Consider the following 17,639-nt stretch of genomic DNA (forward strand, 5'->3'; position numbering starts at 1 on the left):
TCCTAATATAGTTATTGATTGTTAAAACATTCTTCAATTTAGAGACTGGTTAAGCATGAATGGAAAGTAGTGGGATGGCGATGTTACAGAGACTATAGCATGAGTGAATTCTGTATTTGCATGGAGCTCATATTTCTTCTGGAGGCTCAAATATGTGCAAAGGTCGTTCTGCACAAATGACACTGAAAAATTGAGGCCTAAATGTTTAATTGATTTGATGGTTCATCAGCAATAAAGCACGTATATGCACTGCGTCATTGATTAGTTATGCAACATTAATCCTTAAAATATCACTTTAAATGTCCCTTAAAATGTGAAGTAGGTGAAGTAATATCCATGCTATGTCAAGAACAAGATTTTAGGAAACTAAGGGTTTGACGTGCACAAGTCAGTTGAGATGAGAAATAATGTATTTCTTGCTTCCAGTCTTGTACAGCACCTTACAGGAGACTGAACACTGCGAAACTAAATGAAAGTGATGATCATATCACAGGCAAGGTGTATATAAAATTACAGCTAGTCAGCACTAAGACAAAGTCACAGCTCCTTCTTTTCTATGTCTTAGATAATGACACCCATTCATATTGGCAAGCATATGACTTTTTATTCTAATAAATGTTTCTTGATATGAACAATTAAAATGCTCTTCTAAAAGGTGCATCAAATACTGTTTGTTTTTCTTCCCAACATCATTACTTAGATTAAGTAAAAAGTTTTTAGCTTCACTGTATTTTAGATTTTCTCAGAACATTATTAAGAGCTTTGTAAAAATCACTGGTGTATTATAACACTGTTTAGTGTGTAGATACATTCTTAACTGTTCTCAACAAGATATTAAATAGATTTACTTGGAAAGAAAAAAAAAACAACAGAAGGAGGCAAGAATACAATGAAAAATCTTTAAGAAAATGTGTGTTGTTGAGTGTGCATGCTTATGGTATATATGGTACACATACTTTCCATTTAGGATGTAATTTCCATATTTAAACTAAAACCCACAAGCACTAAATATTTTGGCAGTATTATAGGACATTTTCCCACATTTTTGATCTGCTTTGCATGCAAATTGCAGATAAATGAACTCTTGCTTATAAACCCTTCTTTTTTTTTTTTTTTTTTTTTTTTACTAATGTCAGAAATGACTAACATTTCATTTACTGTTTACATTCACACATTTGATTTACATATGTTGCTGTTTATCCTGTTTTCTTATGTCTACTGAGATGAAATAAAGAAATCAGAGTAGTTAGTTGTGCTAGTACTCATACAGTACCACTTTGTTATTCATTTGTCTAATAATGCTACAAGGATTGGAGACAAAATATATATACCTACAATCGTTGACAAGATTCAGATTATTTATGAAAACATGTTTTTGTGTGGCAGCAGCATGTACTCTAATTGCAAACAACTTCCAAATTTTGCTTTAAAAATCTTTACTTCTGTAGTTTAGCAAGGCATTGACTTTTGCTTTTTCTTGTTTGAAGTTGAATATATTTGTTGCTTTTACTCAGTGGCTCAATTATCTTGTAATCTATGCAGCCTGCATCATTTAGCAGTCCATTTAAGGTATGTAAAAGCAAACAAACAGACAAGCTTTTCTCTGCTTCTGTTACTGTGTAATAGAAACCTGAGCAATAACAAGATTACAGATATCGAAGAAGGAGCATTTGATGGAGCCTCTGGTGTGAATGAACTATTGCTCACTAGCAATCGCTTGGAAAGTGTTCGAGACAAAATGTTCAAAGGACTGGAAAGTCTTAAAACACTGTAAGTGTCATTGTTTGAGTGTCCTTAGCCTTCCTTTCTGCCAGGTATTTTTTAAGTAATATTCTACATGTATCTGTCCTGAAAACTTTGATTTTGAATTAGCTATACTCAAGCATATCTTGTTTTTTGTCCCTATTTTACACAAAGCTTATAATAGAGAGTATAAGCATTCGTTAATTATTAATTTTTGATATAGCGTAGCTGAAGTTCTCATTGCGGTTATTAGGCTACAAAGATTATGGGTCTTCTTAAATGAGGAAGCAGTTGAGAATAGGTAAATATCCAACTGTAGAAACGGAAATGGGAATAATCATCTGCTTGAAACTAACACAATTTTGCATGGAAATTATGCACTTTATGTAATGGACTCTGATTCAATCCAGCTCAACCATTATTGGGTATTTTGCTAGAGGAAAAAATGATTCTGGTGGATATTGAAATGTGGGAAATGGTTCTCTCCTAACTAATTTTAATGTAATTTCAACAGTGAAGGGAGGAGTAAAAGCACTGTAGCTTGAACTCATTTCATTCTTTCCATGAAGGCAGTTTAGCTCTTTCCATTCAAAATAATAATAATATAATAAAATAAAATAAATGTTTATACTATTCACAGCTTCTTGGCCTTCTTCAGGAGTCAGTCCTTCTGATCAGCAGACCAGAGCCAAGATGGTCTTTGGTCTCTCACTTGTCCAAAGACATCAGGCATTCTTAATAAATCAGACCTCTCATTTCTAACTTCTCATTTAAAGCTGCTAAAATTGTATCAAGCAGTTAGACAGGAGTGTGGGAAAAAAAATACTCATTTATTGAAGGACAGGTAGAAAAACAGAAAGCTTTAAAGCTCCTGTGGTTTACTAACAGATGCATGAGATTTTAAAATAGGTGTTTCTTGCTTAATGTTCTGAAATTTTTATTAAGTCGTAGAGTCATGCTAAGAAGGAACCTGGGTAGCCTAAATTCATTCATTTGAAAGACTTGAGAATATAGTAGAAGTGCTTTCTATTTTTATCCTAAGAAAATTCAGGTCAGAAGGGACCATGGGAGGTCAGCTATCTACTCAATATAAATAGCAGTTCTGGACTCGTTTAAGCTCAGGAACATGAAGTGGGAAGTAGGGACTGCTACATGTATCTGATTTGGAAAATTTTAGTCAGTTTAATTTTATTGTCAATTACTGATTCTGTTATTGTAAAAAAATAAAATAGCAGTTGGGGAAATCACCTCTTACCTCTGCAAAACCCACTCACCTTTTTGTTCTCCAGTGCCCTCCAACACGCTACTCAGTTCCCTTGGTGTCACTGTGGATCCTCAAGCAGTAGCAGTCCCTCAAGTCACACCTCTTGGCCTCTGCTTGGGCAGCTGTTCAGCTCCAGCCCCTACACAGACCACCACTTTGGCTTGAGCCCCTGCCTGGGGAGCTGCTCCTTTTGCTACGGCTCCTGTCCAGCTGCTGCTTGGCTCCTCTCCTCCTCCTGCTCAGGGTGGTCCCTACTTTTGATCTCTTCTCTCCTCCTGCACTGGCCTTGCTGCTCCTTTTTGCCCCTACATTTGCTGCCCTTTCTTAAATTCAGAGGTGCTCTAGACTCATTTGATGTGTTAAGAGGCACCACAAATTCCCCTGAGTGGTTTGGTTTTGGCATGCAGGGACCATTGCAGCAGCGGCTGGGGCTGGCCATGAGGCAGCCCTGGGCCTCTCCTCACAGAGGCCATCCCTTCACATTTATACCTAGTACAAATGAAGCATTTGCAGGTATAGTTTTTTAATGCTAACTTCTTTGGTTGCCAAAGTGCACAGATGAAATGTCAGCTAGCCCATGTTGTTTATATTTCAGTAATAGAGCAGTAATAGCATGAAATATTATTGAGCGCTTTGACTGTCCTGAAGCTGAGAAATGCTGAGCCTTATTTTCTCAGGATGCTGAGGAGCAACCGTGTGAGCTGTGTGGGGAATGACAGTTTCACAGGCTTGAGCTCCGTCCGCCTGCTCTCACTGTACGACAACCAGATCACCACTGTGGCACCGGGCTCCTTTGACACCTTGCATTCACTGTCTACGTTGTGAGTCACATTCATCTTTTACCAAACACAAATTTAAACCTTTATCAACATTTTGGGGCACTTGTGCTAATATTTTACCATATAGTTTCATAGTAGGAGCTGATGTCAAGGGAAAATTATGAGTTCCATAATCAGATTTTTCAGAAAAAGTTGTTTCTGGACCATGAAGAAAAGTATGTTTTCCTGGTGGCCTTTGTCACAGCTCTAGACTGGTTTACAGAAGTGCCTGACCAAGCATGAAAAATGTCCTGCTATCCACGCTCACAGAAACCCACTAATTTGAACCAGCAGAGAAAGCCACATTTGGGTACCCCTCACACCAACTGCAGATGATCTAATCACCTTGTTGTCTTTCCTTTTGCACTCTGCTGTCTGATCATTATTTTAAATTCAGTCAGTGGGACTACTAGAGATATTAATTCATACCTGTTTTATAATAAAGCTTCAGTCTCATTTATTTATTTATTTATTTATTTATTTAAAAGTGTACCTTTTTATTTAAATGCAGTGCAATTTAAGGGAGGGAAAACGGGGTGAGAAACTGCCTGTCAATTTACTGAAGAAACGCTTTCTGTAGGTAGTGTCATTCAGGAGAGTACTTTATCCCCTTTTTACATAAAAAGTGACACTTTGCGCCAAGTGACTAATTTGTGCATATTAAGGATGGCATGTTTATAAATAATGGAATTGTCAATATGTTTATGCTGAAGTAAGAAGATGCCAAAAGTACTGAGACTTCTAGAAGTAAATTCATTTTTATAACTGGCATGTAATCAACGTAGCTGTCACTTTAGATAGAAAACTTATTCTCTGGAGCAAATAAAAGATGGAAATCTTGAGATGACAAATTAATGGAATAGCTGTTGTCAGGTTAAAGCTAATAATGTAAAGTAATCAGACTTCATCTCTATATGAAATTATTGTATTATCAGTACAGAGTGGCTTGACAACAAGTCAAGTCTTTGACAGTTTTAAATTATTTCTAAATGAGCTATATCAAGATTCACTACACAGAGCCTAAATTATAGCTTTCATTTATGGTTTGTACATACTATTATTCGAAGAACTGTATTTAAGCTCAGGTTTTTGAAAATAGGAATAGCATGCTTAGAATGAAAAAAAAATCTGTCATCAGGAGTGAACTTTCATGTTGTTCTCAGAAACCTCTTGGCCAATCCCTTCAACTGCAACTGCCATCTCGCATGGCTTGGAGATTGGCTAAGGAAGAAACGCATTGTGACAGGAAACCCTCGCTGTCAAAAGCCTTACTTCCTCAAAGAAATTCCTATCCAAGATGTGGCAATTCAGGACTTTACATGTGATGATGGTAAGAAATTTAATAGTTAAAATTTTATAACTTCAGCTTTTGTATGGATAGTTTCATGATTCCTGTAGATCTCAAAGCAATATTCTTTGAAGTGACAACTGGTATTCTTTAAATCACTTCATCGTTGTTTCTATGTCAGATTAAAAACCTTTCACCCATTTTTGGGTTATTAGCAAGCACATGACTGCTGTATATATCTTTTCAAAAGTTTTTCTTGCCTATGTTCTGTACTGTAATTATAACTTAGAGATAATACAAAGATTACATAAATTGATCAAATGTTGTAGTTGAAATGAGAATATTTTCAAATGTTGATGCTTGAATCAAACACTCTTTCAGGCTACTTGACCAAATACATGCAATTTTGCTCAGTTTGTGACTTCCAGAATGTCAGAATTCCCCTTTCTGATTAAAGAAATAACAGCTTCTGTCTTGCATCTCTCTCACACACACTTCCATTTCTTAAATAATTAGTTTGTCAATATGCAAGGCTGCAACTTTACTGTAAAGGGACTCTGTTTATTTTAAATTATTTGCTAATTTTGAAAATCAGCATATATTTTGCTTTATTATATTTCATTTTAATTTATGTTTTTGCTTTAATGATCTTTTTTCCAAATAATAACATTTTTATCTAGTAAAACCAAATCATACTAAATAAAACGTTACTTAAAATGTAAATTATTGGAGCAATGGTTTATAGAGATGAGAATATTTTCCATCCTTAGAGATATCATAATGCAAAAATCTCATTTTTACTTATGGGAATTACATGTGGGACATTATTGCTAATCCTGAAATGTCATTTGCATGGCAAGCTTAGCATCTGTTTGTTTTTATTAACCAGGAAATGATGACAATAGCTGTTCTCCACTGTCCCGCTGTCCTGCAGAATGTACTTGTCTAGACACAGTAGTTCGCTGCAGCAACAAAGGCCTAAAAGCTTTGCCTAAAGGCATCCCAAAAGATGTAACTGAACTGTAAGTGGCACAGTTTTTTCCCTTTTATAAAAATCAATGTCAGATATATAGTGTCAGATTCATCAATGAGGGGAGAAGTGAAGAATTGGCTTCCTTTGTTCAGTTGAAATTTATTAGTGTAACGCTTTGTAGAGGTAAAGACTTGCAAAGAGAAGTTCTTGAGAACTCTGAGGTTATGTTTGAATTAGCAATGCTAAGTCTCAAAACACTTAAAGAACCCTCTGTTGCTGCAAAGCTTTACAAACCTGTGTATATAAAATCATAATCACTTTCAGAATTTATAACCCCAACTATGAACTGTCATGTCACTGAATATAGTAATTATATTAAAATGCATTCAATTATAGGCAAAAATGAATTTGATTATTCTGTAGTCATTCTTTTAATGGGAAGGAATGAAGAAGTTCAACTGCAATTCAAAAGCAAAAAGACAGCAGTGCATTAAAGTGTTTGTATATTTTCATAATAAATGGGGATTTGTGATATTCTATAAAGACTTTTAATAGACATAAAGTGAGATTTTTCATGTAGGAAGTCATGTAATCTGGAATATTTCATTACTCAAGATCAGTTTTTATATGATAAAAATGGTACATTTTATGCAAATATATAATTTAGTGTGTTTATTTGCATGAAATGGCATGTTTTATGCAAATATATAATTTGGATATGCAGATGGACAGTAAAGCTGATATAAAAACAAGTTTGTTACCTCATGTATTGTTTGAAGATAATGACTGAATAGATACTCACCAAACTAAATGAGTCAATTTTTATGCATTATCAAGGGGAAAGTATAAACCTAAAAAATTGGTTTCATTGTCTGCTTTGAAAAAATGGTTGCAAAACTGAAAGAAATAGTTGGAAATTATTGACAAGAAAAAAAAAATTTGGTCATATTATCATCCTGAGATACAAATTGCAATTGTTTAGTATTAAATTATTAATCCTTCATAATGACTGATTAACATGGTGCTTTCTTCAGAAGACATCATAACTGTCTTTTAAATCACTATAACAGTTTTATTTTGTTAGTACTTGTTATTATATATAAGATACTGAAATGTCCACTAGTAATTTGGTGCTTAAAAGCATCCAAAAAGAATTGATCATAAATTAAGAGAAATCACTAAGAATTCAAATTAGCATACAGCTATATAAGCCTGTAACTTTTTTTTTCTTTTTTCTAATAGAAGATGACTTAATTAAATATAGTCTGGCATAGTAAACACAATTTGACAATGTAAGGGTATCAATGCAATGTAAAATTAAGCGGCTGAAGAGAGATACTTTTGGAAGTGCAAGTAGAACCCTGACTGTGACTGAAAACTCATTTGTGTACAATTTTGTATGCTTTAATTAGTGTCTAAGCATGCAATTTAGCATATTTTTCAAAAGGATAATGAAGGTGGTTCCTGTTAGGAGTTGCATACTGATTGATTATTCTTGTTCATTAGCATGCATAACCCTTCCAAGATGTACCCTTCATGTATTTTGTAAAATATCTTAATAGTTGCTTCATTTGAACAAGCAGGAGTTTTTATCAGCCAAGTGGATGCTTGTAGTACTTCAGTTCTAATGAAGCTAAAGCAATATATCTTAATTTATCTGTCTGATAGAATAATTTCTTCTGAATACTCATTTCTTGAAAAAGTTTAAATGTTGTGGGTTTTGGTTTGGTTTTTATATTTTAATAATTATGTCCGTGGTTCATTCACCACCATTTATGTAAATCCATTAACATAAGCAGACATTTTGGATTTGGCAAGCATCCAGAAAGAAGTCAGGGTCCAGGAGGAGAGGGCAAAGAGTTTGATTAGATGTAGGTTATTATTTTTTGGCCTGGCAATCCATTAACTGTGTTTGGACCCATCCATTTAGTTAAGTAAAAGTTTCCAGAGATGTTGCAGCATACTTAAAGGCATTAAGCTCAAAATTCATCTAAGAATGTCTGTAGCCAAGACTGCTATTAACTCAAGTGTGTTGCAATCATTTGGATTGCTAAAGTATCTTCTTTGTATAGAGATAATGATGGTGTAGTTTTCAACTTGGGTTCCAGGAGACACAAGTAATACCACCTTAATGCCACCATTGGCAAGTTTAGCCCTTTTGAGAAACTAACAGCCTTTTATGTTTGTTCCCCTCACTGTGTGCCCCATATCAAAGAATCGGGTGCATTCAGCAGTTCCTAGAATCTCTAAACTACTTGCCCTGGTTACACGAAGAGCTCCTCCACTTGCACTTTGTAATGTCTGGCTGCACACTGGAAAGCTTTTTAGGCATGACCTGTTAACCTTCGTTTTCCTGTAATTCAGGTTCTGATATGGTTTGATGGCTCTGCACCTGTTAACTAACTCTAAGGATGAGCAAGTTTGTTATTGAGAGTTATGAGCATGGAATATGAGCAAGTAATGTAATACAGGCTCTGTAAACCTACAAAGAGGAAGAAAAAAAATCAAACTTTTCTAGTGAAGGGTAATTGATTGCTGTCTTTAGTCCATAACATACTGCAGAGGAACAGGCTTGTGATATATCATTCCTGACACACCATGGGAGACACAGGGAAAAATTATGGAAGATGACCTGAATTACAGGCATGACAAATGAATTTGCTCATATTCAGAGCTGATACCAGCCCCATGCTCTTTCTACGTTAAAGGACTACGTCTTAAATTTAAGGTTGTGTTCCTGCTTGCAATAGCTCAAAATCCACACTTAATACAAGTCATATATGTCAAATTTTTGCTTTTCCTTTCACCAATAGGTGTGTATAAAATAGAGCAAATAAAGAACTCAGTTTGCAAAGCTTTTAAGAATAACAAAAATTACTATGTAAGGGTTAGCTGTTGATACTATTACATCATAATATCTGATAGAAGAGTATTTGCATCTTAGGCTACAGATCCTCAGTTGTGTCTCTAAAAAACAGTATTTTTACTCAAGGGTTCTTACAAAATGGGAATATTCATACTAAACTTTCTGTACTGTTCGATTTTAAAATTAAATTAGTGCATGGAGATGCTACTGTTGTAATGAGGAAAAAAACAACTCTATATTTTATTTTTCTATTTTAGTTATTTGGATGGAAATCAGTTTACCCTTGTTCCAAAAGAGCTTTCCAACTACAAGCATTTAACACTTATGTAAGTAGTTTTATAGTTTTATGTCATCCTTTTCTTCTGCTATGGAAACAAAAACAAAAAATCCCCTACTTCATCATATGTTTTTAGTTGTAAGAAAAAACATGAAATATATTATGTATTTTAGTAAATATAATGCCCAAACATATTTTATGATGGGATTACATCCTACATATGACATACTTGGTCACATTTTATAAGCTGGGCAATTTCATTCCAGTGATGAAATTAGGTTCAGGTTAACTACTTACTCCATAGAGTAAGTAGTTAACCTGAAAAGAGATGTAATATCTTACAAAATGTGTTAAGGTAATACAGTATTCTGTTATGCAGCTCCATAAAGGCACTGGAATTATTTTACTTATAAAAGAAAGATTCAGTGGTATTTATACAGGAATAGCACATGCTATGGTTGTAACACTTGAATATAACCCCTTCTGTTTCTCCAATAATATATGGTTTAATGACTGGAGAGCTCATTTAGAGCTCCTTAATATTACTGATGCACTCTGTGCTTTGAGGCAAATCACAACCTGCTCCAAAATTTATTTCATCCACTTTATGAAAGATTTGAATATGATTTCCGTACCCTAGAATAGCAAAGAGGGAGAAACAGGAAGACTGTCAATGTAGATGTCTGTAATTCCTTTGTTAGCACCATAAAATTTGCACCAGCTGAGGTTGAACTGCATAACATTCTGAAATCACTTGTGGTTTCAGTATAATCAGAAAACAAGTAACAAAAGCAGGGAATAAGAAAATCCCTTAAATTGCTTTTTGAGTGTTTTTAGAGCATTGATGCTAAAATTGAAAATAGTTTGGCATTCAAAAACAAGGACTTGATTTCCTTTATTTACCTTGTGCTATACAAAAGTGGTCATGGTCACAAATTTAGAAGAGAGATGCTTCCAAAACTTTTCATATTTTGCCAATTGCATCAGAAATAAAAGAAAGAAAGAGAAACAGAGAAAGAGATAAAAAGAAAGAGAGAGAGAGAGAGAGAAAGAGAAAGAGAGAGAAAAAGAGAAAGAAATAAAGAAAGAAAAAGAAAGAGAGAAAGAAAGAAAAAGAGAAAGAGTGAAAGAGAGAAAGAAAGAGAGAGAGAGAGAGAGAGAGAGAGAAACCTGCAATATTCTCAAACGTATACAGTGAAGTCTCTGTGAGTTATTCAGGGAAATTATGCAAGATCTGACTTGAAGCACATAAAATATAAACTTTGGAATCTTGGTACATACAAGAAACAAACATAGATTGGACTGCATGCAGTAATAATGTCAGTGGAGACTGGTAATGTGACTGGATATTAAATTAATTAGAATAATACTGTCATGGCTTCCATCACAGAGGTTGTACCTACTCCTTTTCTATTTTTGACAAACATAGTCAGAAATTGGATAATTTTACCTCTTAATCAGAAAATATACATAAACTATTTAGCAGACAGCTGTAGTACAATATTTGATAAACTGAACAGTAAATAAAGTACAAAGAAGATGAGTATTAACAGTCTCTTCATACCAGACTTGTGGGGGTACATTATTGTCATCTCTTCTGAATGTATCTTCATACTGCTGTTTGGAATTTAAGAATGTTCCTCAGCTGTGTTTTGAAAACCAAAACACTATGCATAGTTCTGTGGCTGAACTTGGAATCACATATGAGTCTTTTGAGTTCCAGACTAACATGGAAAATTTTTTTCTAACTTCTTTCTCATATGAATAAATTGCACTGTTATACGTGGTTTAGTATGTTTATTATTATGAGTCAATTGTCTTACATGCTTTCATGAAGTTTCAAGTGGAGAAATACGTATACTGCACTGCTATTCAACAGTACTCAAAGTTAAAATGCCAAGGTCCCCTCAGAAACAAATGCTTAAACAGATTTAGAATTACATTTCACCACAAAATACAGTAAACAGCAGTGAAATAGCCAGCATAAAATGAAAACTAAAGCACAATATGAGAATAAAGAAAGAACAGACATTATTTAAATTTAGTACAGCTTTTTCAAATCTTCTTTGAAGCTACCATCTTTGAAGCTGCCAGCATACCACTCCAGCTTCCATCATACTTACACTTGAGATTTTATTCATTAGAATATTGAACAACAAGATGTTAAGACTATAAATCTTAGATAGTGTTCTTTATAATAATAGCTCTGGGCTTTGATGTGTTCAGCCTGTAAGTGTTAAGGAGATTACTATATGATACTTACTTAGGTGTCGTTAAGGTGTCATTTAGTCATATCCTTATATGACTAAAATGATTTCAACTTTAACACATCACTTTTATTTCTATACTTGGGTTCATGTAGGATTGCATTATTAACTCAGTAGCATGATGGACATTGCTGTTGTAAAAGAATGCATCACGCTGCTCTTTCATCTGTGTTGAAATGAAAATGCTTTTCATTGATCAAGCTAAACACTTGCTGGGCTTGTATATGGCATGTGAAAATAAAAATGTTTGCTGCTTTAAATATTGATACCAATTATGATACTACTTCTACTAATAAAAGTAATGTGTCTGCCAGTTTAACTTCCAGTGTTTCAGGACTTGGGCAGTCATTTTAAGGTCTGAATTTCTGAATTTATTTTTTATAGAGATTTAAGTAACAACAGAATCAGCACTCTTTCTAATCAGAGCTTCAGCAACATGACTCAGCTGCTCACCTTGTAAGTTTAAACATGTAACAATGACACTTTGGAAGCATTACAGTTGTTTGTTTTTTGTTTTGTTTTGTCTTGTTTTCTTGGAAAGAAAGGGCATTTTGTTGATATTAAAGCTTGCTTGTTGTGGAGGCTGTAAAATAACTTGTTCCCTAACGACCTATGTGCGCAAAAGCTGTTATGGCCTTATTCTGCATTCTGTTTACTGAATGCCTCATTTACCTGCTGACAGGATTTTGTATATTTTCAGAATTCTTAGTTACAATCGCCTGAGATGTATCCCTGCACGGACTTTTGATGGGTTGAAATCACTTAGGTTGTTGTAAGTATTATTTTTTAACCATTGTCATTTTCCAAAATTTTTATTTGCATATAGCAGATAGCAAATCTGTGTGAAATTACTGGATTTAAAAATCTCTCAAGTATTTGAGAAGTGATAATAACTTAGTCTTGAAACTCTTTAGTGTTTTCATTCTGGGAAAGTATATTATTAAAGTGCTGCACAATATATAATACGACCCTGGACAACATGTATACACAAAACCCTACACTTTATTTTTCTGCTTTTTAATCATGACTGTATCTCTTTTTTGAGTTATATTCTTGCCTTTTATAAGAATTATAGTCTAACAAAAATGTCATACAATAATTTTCATATATATAAGTATTTTTGCAGCTGTATTTTGAAGATTTTTATTCCAACAATATCTGTCTTTATTGTTTCATTTAATATTTCCATCAGGATCAACTATTCAAAACCAATAAAAGATGTTTTGATTCCAAGAAAACATTCCACTTTAGCACTAGAAAGAGCATACTTGAAAGGGCAGTGGGAGAAGCAGCAAAATGGAGCAAAGGAAAATTAAATAATGGTCATTCTAGTTTACACATTCATTTTGTTTAAAAAAAAAAAAAAAAAAAAAAAAAAAAACCTGCAGAAATTCTGTCTCAAAAGTCCCCAGTTCAGTCTGTAATTTTTGTCTTCATTTGAGTAGCTTCATTGAATAGCTTAGGTGGATTAAATGTCTCAAATGTCTCAAGAATGGCATTAAGTGTGTTTACATAAACTCATTTTTTTGATGTAGATGTGGATCACGTTTTAACAATGATTCTGTATGTGCTAGATATACATGTAAATGAATGAATTTAAATAACAGGACACATGTTTCTGTGCAGGTTTGCTACAGCAGACAATATTGATACTTAATAAGGTTTTTACTATTAAAATAGTAAAAACTATTCTACTATTTAACTATAATAGTAAAAAAAATAAAATAAAATATTAAAGTAATAAAAACCTTATTAAAAACATTTATTAAAAACTTATTTAAAACCTTGTAAAAAACTTTTTCTATCAACCTTTGTAATTATATTCATGAACAGTTAATACCTGTATTTTCTGTGCATTGATGGAAGATAAAAAATGCATGAACCAAATTAGCAGGAATTTCAGGGAACTGCTAAAAAAGCCAGAAATATGTCTTCGGCCATACCTAAATCCAGTAAGTACTTTGCAGACACCTTTGAATTAAAAAAATATATATATAAAAAAAACATATCAAATGAAAATATAAGATGAAAAAAATCAAGTGATGAGTAGGCTGCTGATTAAAGCTTAAGTAAACAAGGCTGGAAACACAGAGGAACTTGAAAAATATGAAAAGATGCAAACTGTTTACAAAAGCTGAAATTTCTGAAATTAATTTACTGAGATTTATACTTTTTTTTTTTTCTTGTTAAGGTCTTTGCATGGCAATGACATTTCTGTTGTTCCTGAAGGAGCTTTTAATGATCTCTCAGCATTATCACACCTGTGAGTATTCAAATGATAAACATAAATGATTTTATGTTATGTTTAGCAAATTTCATACAGTTGAACAAAGACAAATGCAAAGGCCTGCTCTGGAACAGCCCTAGCAGAGGCTGGGGACGGAACAGATAGCTAGCAGCTCAGTAGAAAAATCCTGGACCTTCTGCTGGGCAGCAAATTGAATGTCAGGCATGTCAAAGCAACGAAAGCTAAAGATGATCTGGGCTGAATTAGTAAGTGAGCAGCAAGGCGACTGAGGAGAGTGGTCACTCACTTCTGCTTGGCCCTAGTAAGGACACATCTGGAATATGTGTTCAGTTTCTCCAGTACAAAGTAGATGTGTATGGAACAGAGCAAGTCCACAAAAGAAGTAGGTAAGGTGGGGAGGGTGCTATGAGTTGTGAGAAGTTAAAGGAACTGGTTTTATTTAGCCTGGAAATGGAGACGTCAAGGAGGGACCTAACAGCAGTTTTTAAACCTTTAAGGGCATTATAGCAATGATGGAGACAGGTTTTTCTCAGAGGTTGCAAAGTGAAAGATAAGAGTCAATAGTCACAAGCCATAATAAGGGAAGTTTCATTGACATAATGAAAATTTTTTCACCTTGACAGTAGTTTAGCTTTGGAACAGGTTGCCTGGAAAAATGGCAGAATTTCCCTCCCTGGAGATTTTCAGAACTCAGCAGGACACAGCCCTGAGCAACCCTGCTCTAACTTTGAAGTAAACCCCACTTTGTTCAGGAGGTGGGACTAGATGATCTCCAAAGAACCCCTTTAGCCTAAATTATTCTATGTTTCTGTGTTGGTGTTTGTTGATGTTAAATGTATGGAGTCCAATTTCAGAATATCATCTGAAGCACTATTTCTGTCCTTAATTTTCAATGGGAACATAAATTAGAGCTGTATTTATGGGTAGTTATTTTTTTCATTTAGGGAGTAAGCTGACTAGTGCCTTTAGATGTACCCATTTTTGATGTTTCTGGATAGCTGTGGTTGTTAAAAAATAAAATAAAATAAAATCTGCTTCTAATTCAATAGTGGACTTTTACATTTAATTTGTCATTTCTCAGAAATTTGATGAGCCCAATCAAGCTTTAAGTCATTGATCAGTCATTCAAATGCTGCTACCTCATCTACATTAAAATCAGTAAAGTTTACATAGATTTGCTTGTCTTTGCTGATATTTTTTTCTTAACGTTACCAATTATCCTTGCTAATATTCTGATTTTAGCAGAGCCAACTGCTCAGTTCACGCTGACATCAGGCTGACGTTCACTCTTGTGAATATGGCCTGGACAAATTGTAGGTATTTCTCTTTACATGTGAATTTTGCTATTACACAACCATATTACCAGGTCTGATTTTTGTTAATGCTCTGACTAAAGCCTGAATGAACATGTATATGTATGTATGTGTATTCCGTTTCTTCTGTTCATCTGGAAGCCTGTAGCAATAACTAAGAGGGCTCAGTGTGGCAGAAAAGAGTGTGTCTCTATTAGTTTCTACCACCTTTGCTTTTGCTTGCCAAGGATTTTACTCCCTTTCTTGAAGATCCCCTAATCCAAAGTTGTGAAACAATCTGAAAGAAGCTCTATGATTATTTTATTGAAATAAATATGGGTATGTATTTATAGAAAAACTAAATAGGGGCTTAAAAACCTTTACAGTAATTAATCCACAAAATCCCTAGCTAAATTATTTTTTAATTAAGAAACAATCAAATTTTTTTAAAGCAAAGGATTTAATTTCACAACAGGGCATCTCTTATGTAAGGGGTAGTGTAGTTTTATTTATGTATACAGCAGAGATCTCTTACAGAATTCTGCTCATAGTTGTGAATTCAGTGGGAGATCTTGAAAGAGGAAATAATTAAATCAAATTTGGAATCTTAGAAACAGATGGTTTGTACCAGCCTGAGAGCCATAAACTGAAAAGGAAAATATCTGGGTGGAACTTTGTGGGGCTGCTTTGGAAGAAATATTTTATTCTTCCTAACTTATCAGTATCAGTTTCATTCCGATGATGCAGTTGATATTGCCCATTACATATCAAAAGTGACACAGAGTTAAGTTTACAGAAATGCAGGTAAGAATGGCTAGGTTCTTTACCAAATTTATTGTTAAAACTGTTACTTCTTGATTTAAAACCTAAATATAGACACTTAAGGCACTTACACTTAGGGTTAGTTTGATGGAAGAAGGTATGGTTTATGATTTGAGATTTTTGCCAACCTCAGATTTCTGGGTTCTCTTTCTAAAAACAAACATTTAAAATTGTATTCCCTTTTTGTTTATCTGTTTTCCAAAGGGCTATTGGAGCAAATCCTCTTTATTGTGATTGTAACATGCAGTGGCTGTCTGACTGGGTAAAATCAGAATATAAAGAACCTGGTATTGCGCGTTGTGCTGGCCCTGGAGAAATGGCAGATAAACTTCTACTCACAACTCCATCTAAAAAATTTACTTGCCAAGGTACTGTTGGTGATTGCTTATTTGTTATTTAGATTTATAATACTTTTTTTTTTTTACTTTTTTTTTTTTTACATTTATTTGCAGTTGTGCATATTATCCTTAGCATAAGCCATGCACAAAAACTTTGTTGAAGGGAGCAAGAGATGACTGCAGCTCAAACATTAATACAATCAGGCAAGATCTGTAAAACCAGCTACAATGTTTGGAAGTCCTCACTGATTTGTGTCTTTCTCAGTACTCACTCTTGTCATCATTTCTCCTCATACTTCTCTAGCCATTGGTTCCTTTCAAGAATTGTATTTATTTTAAAAACTTCTATGACATTTTGTTTTGTTTGCTTTTTTTTTTTTTTTAATTATTTTTTTTTCAATCAAGAGAGGGAGAAAATAAGTCATTTCTTATTTGCAGTGTAATACTCATCAGTATATAAATGTAAATAGGTAGCTGGTACTGTCTCTTTAATGAACTAAAATTTAAACATCTACACTTCTCTTAACTAAAGAATGTCCTTTCCCTTCAGACTGTTTACAGTAAAAACTGTAAATACAACTGTAATCCTTGCAGTCTGCATTATCTCAGTGGTATGTAATTGCATCAATATGCCCAGAATGCTGTTTTCTTTGATGTTTCAGAAGAAAGCCTAAAATACACAGAATAGATAAAAGATGTGATTACCTCTAGAAGTCTCATTCTAGATGTTATTATATAGGTAGCTTTCTTGGGGATTGAAATAAGTATTTATCTCTGTGTTGGTACCAATGTTGTTGGCCCTTTTATGACAACTTACATTATTTCTGTTTAATTCTCAGGTTCTTTTTCTGAACTTTAGTATTTTTTGTCTTAGAACAGTATCTTTTTTATTCATATGTGAGAGTAGACTTAGTTTGTTTTGCTGTTTAATCTTCCTCAATTCTCTCCATTTCTCCCCTTTTAAATATTTTGGATGCATGCCTTCTGCTGTAGCTTCATTTTTTCAGATTCAGGCTTATGCTTGTAAGTTGTCACTAAGCTTATAGTTATTTTTGAGGCATCAGATAAATATGATCTTATTTTCGTAGAAGTAACTTATTCTCAGTATAGGTAGTTATCAAGCTATTTTTACGTGTTCATCTGTTAATGAATTATCAAAGGTAAGCATTATCAAAGGTGTAAATTCTTCCTTAAAAAAGTATTGGGATGTCACCAGAGTTAGCTATCATCCCAAGTTGTTCCTTACAATGTTCTATTCATTATGTTCATTCTTCTCTCATTAGGCTTTCTGTGAAAAATTGTTTTTGTAATCAAAAAACACAGGAAATCCAATCCATTATTTTGTATGTGATGCTAATTAATTATCCTTCCAAATCCTTCTTAGAATTTTTCAATAATATTTCTTTTAACGTGTGTTAATTGCATATGACACTCATCTTTTGC

The 17,639-nt window shown here is 33.8% G+C and overlaps 1 protein-coding gene across 7 annotated transcripts in view; it reads left to right on the top strand.

The window, feature by feature from the left end:
- The window catches only part of SLIT2 (slit guidance ligand 2), a 255,689-nt gene that overhangs the window by 196,362 nt on the left and 41,688 nt on the right, over window positions 1-17,639 (top strand). For 6 of the 7 annotated variants that reach the window (XM_068680008.1, XM_068680003.1, XM_068680005.1 and 3 more), the window contains 9 exons: window positions 1,627-1,770; window positions 3,685-3,828; window positions 4,989-5,155; window positions 6,003-6,135; window positions 9,210-9,278; window positions 11,881-11,952; window positions 12,197-12,268; window positions 13,688-13,759; window positions 16,063-16,226. In XM_068680008.1, the coding sequence (XP_068536109.1) occupies window positions 1,627-1,770; window positions 3,685-3,828; window positions 4,989-5,155; window positions 6,003-6,135; window positions 9,210-9,278; window positions 11,881-11,952; window positions 12,197-12,268; window positions 13,688-13,759; window positions 16,063-16,226 (1,037 nt within the window). The remainder of the gene's footprint in view (window positions 1-1,626; window positions 1,771-3,684; window positions 3,829-4,988; window positions 5,156-6,002; window positions 6,136-9,209; window positions 9,279-11,880; window positions 11,953-12,196; window positions 12,269-13,687; window positions 13,760-16,062; window positions 16,227-17,639) is intronic. The other variant, XM_068680007.1, reaches the window with a different exon arrangement.

Source organism: Anas acuta, chromosome 4 (assembly GCF_963932015.1).
Source record: "Anas acuta chromosome 4, bAnaAcu1.1, whole genome shotgun sequence".
NCBI classification, from domain to species: domain Eukaryota; kingdom Metazoa; phylum Chordata; class Aves; order Anseriformes; family Anatidae; genus Anas; species Anas acuta.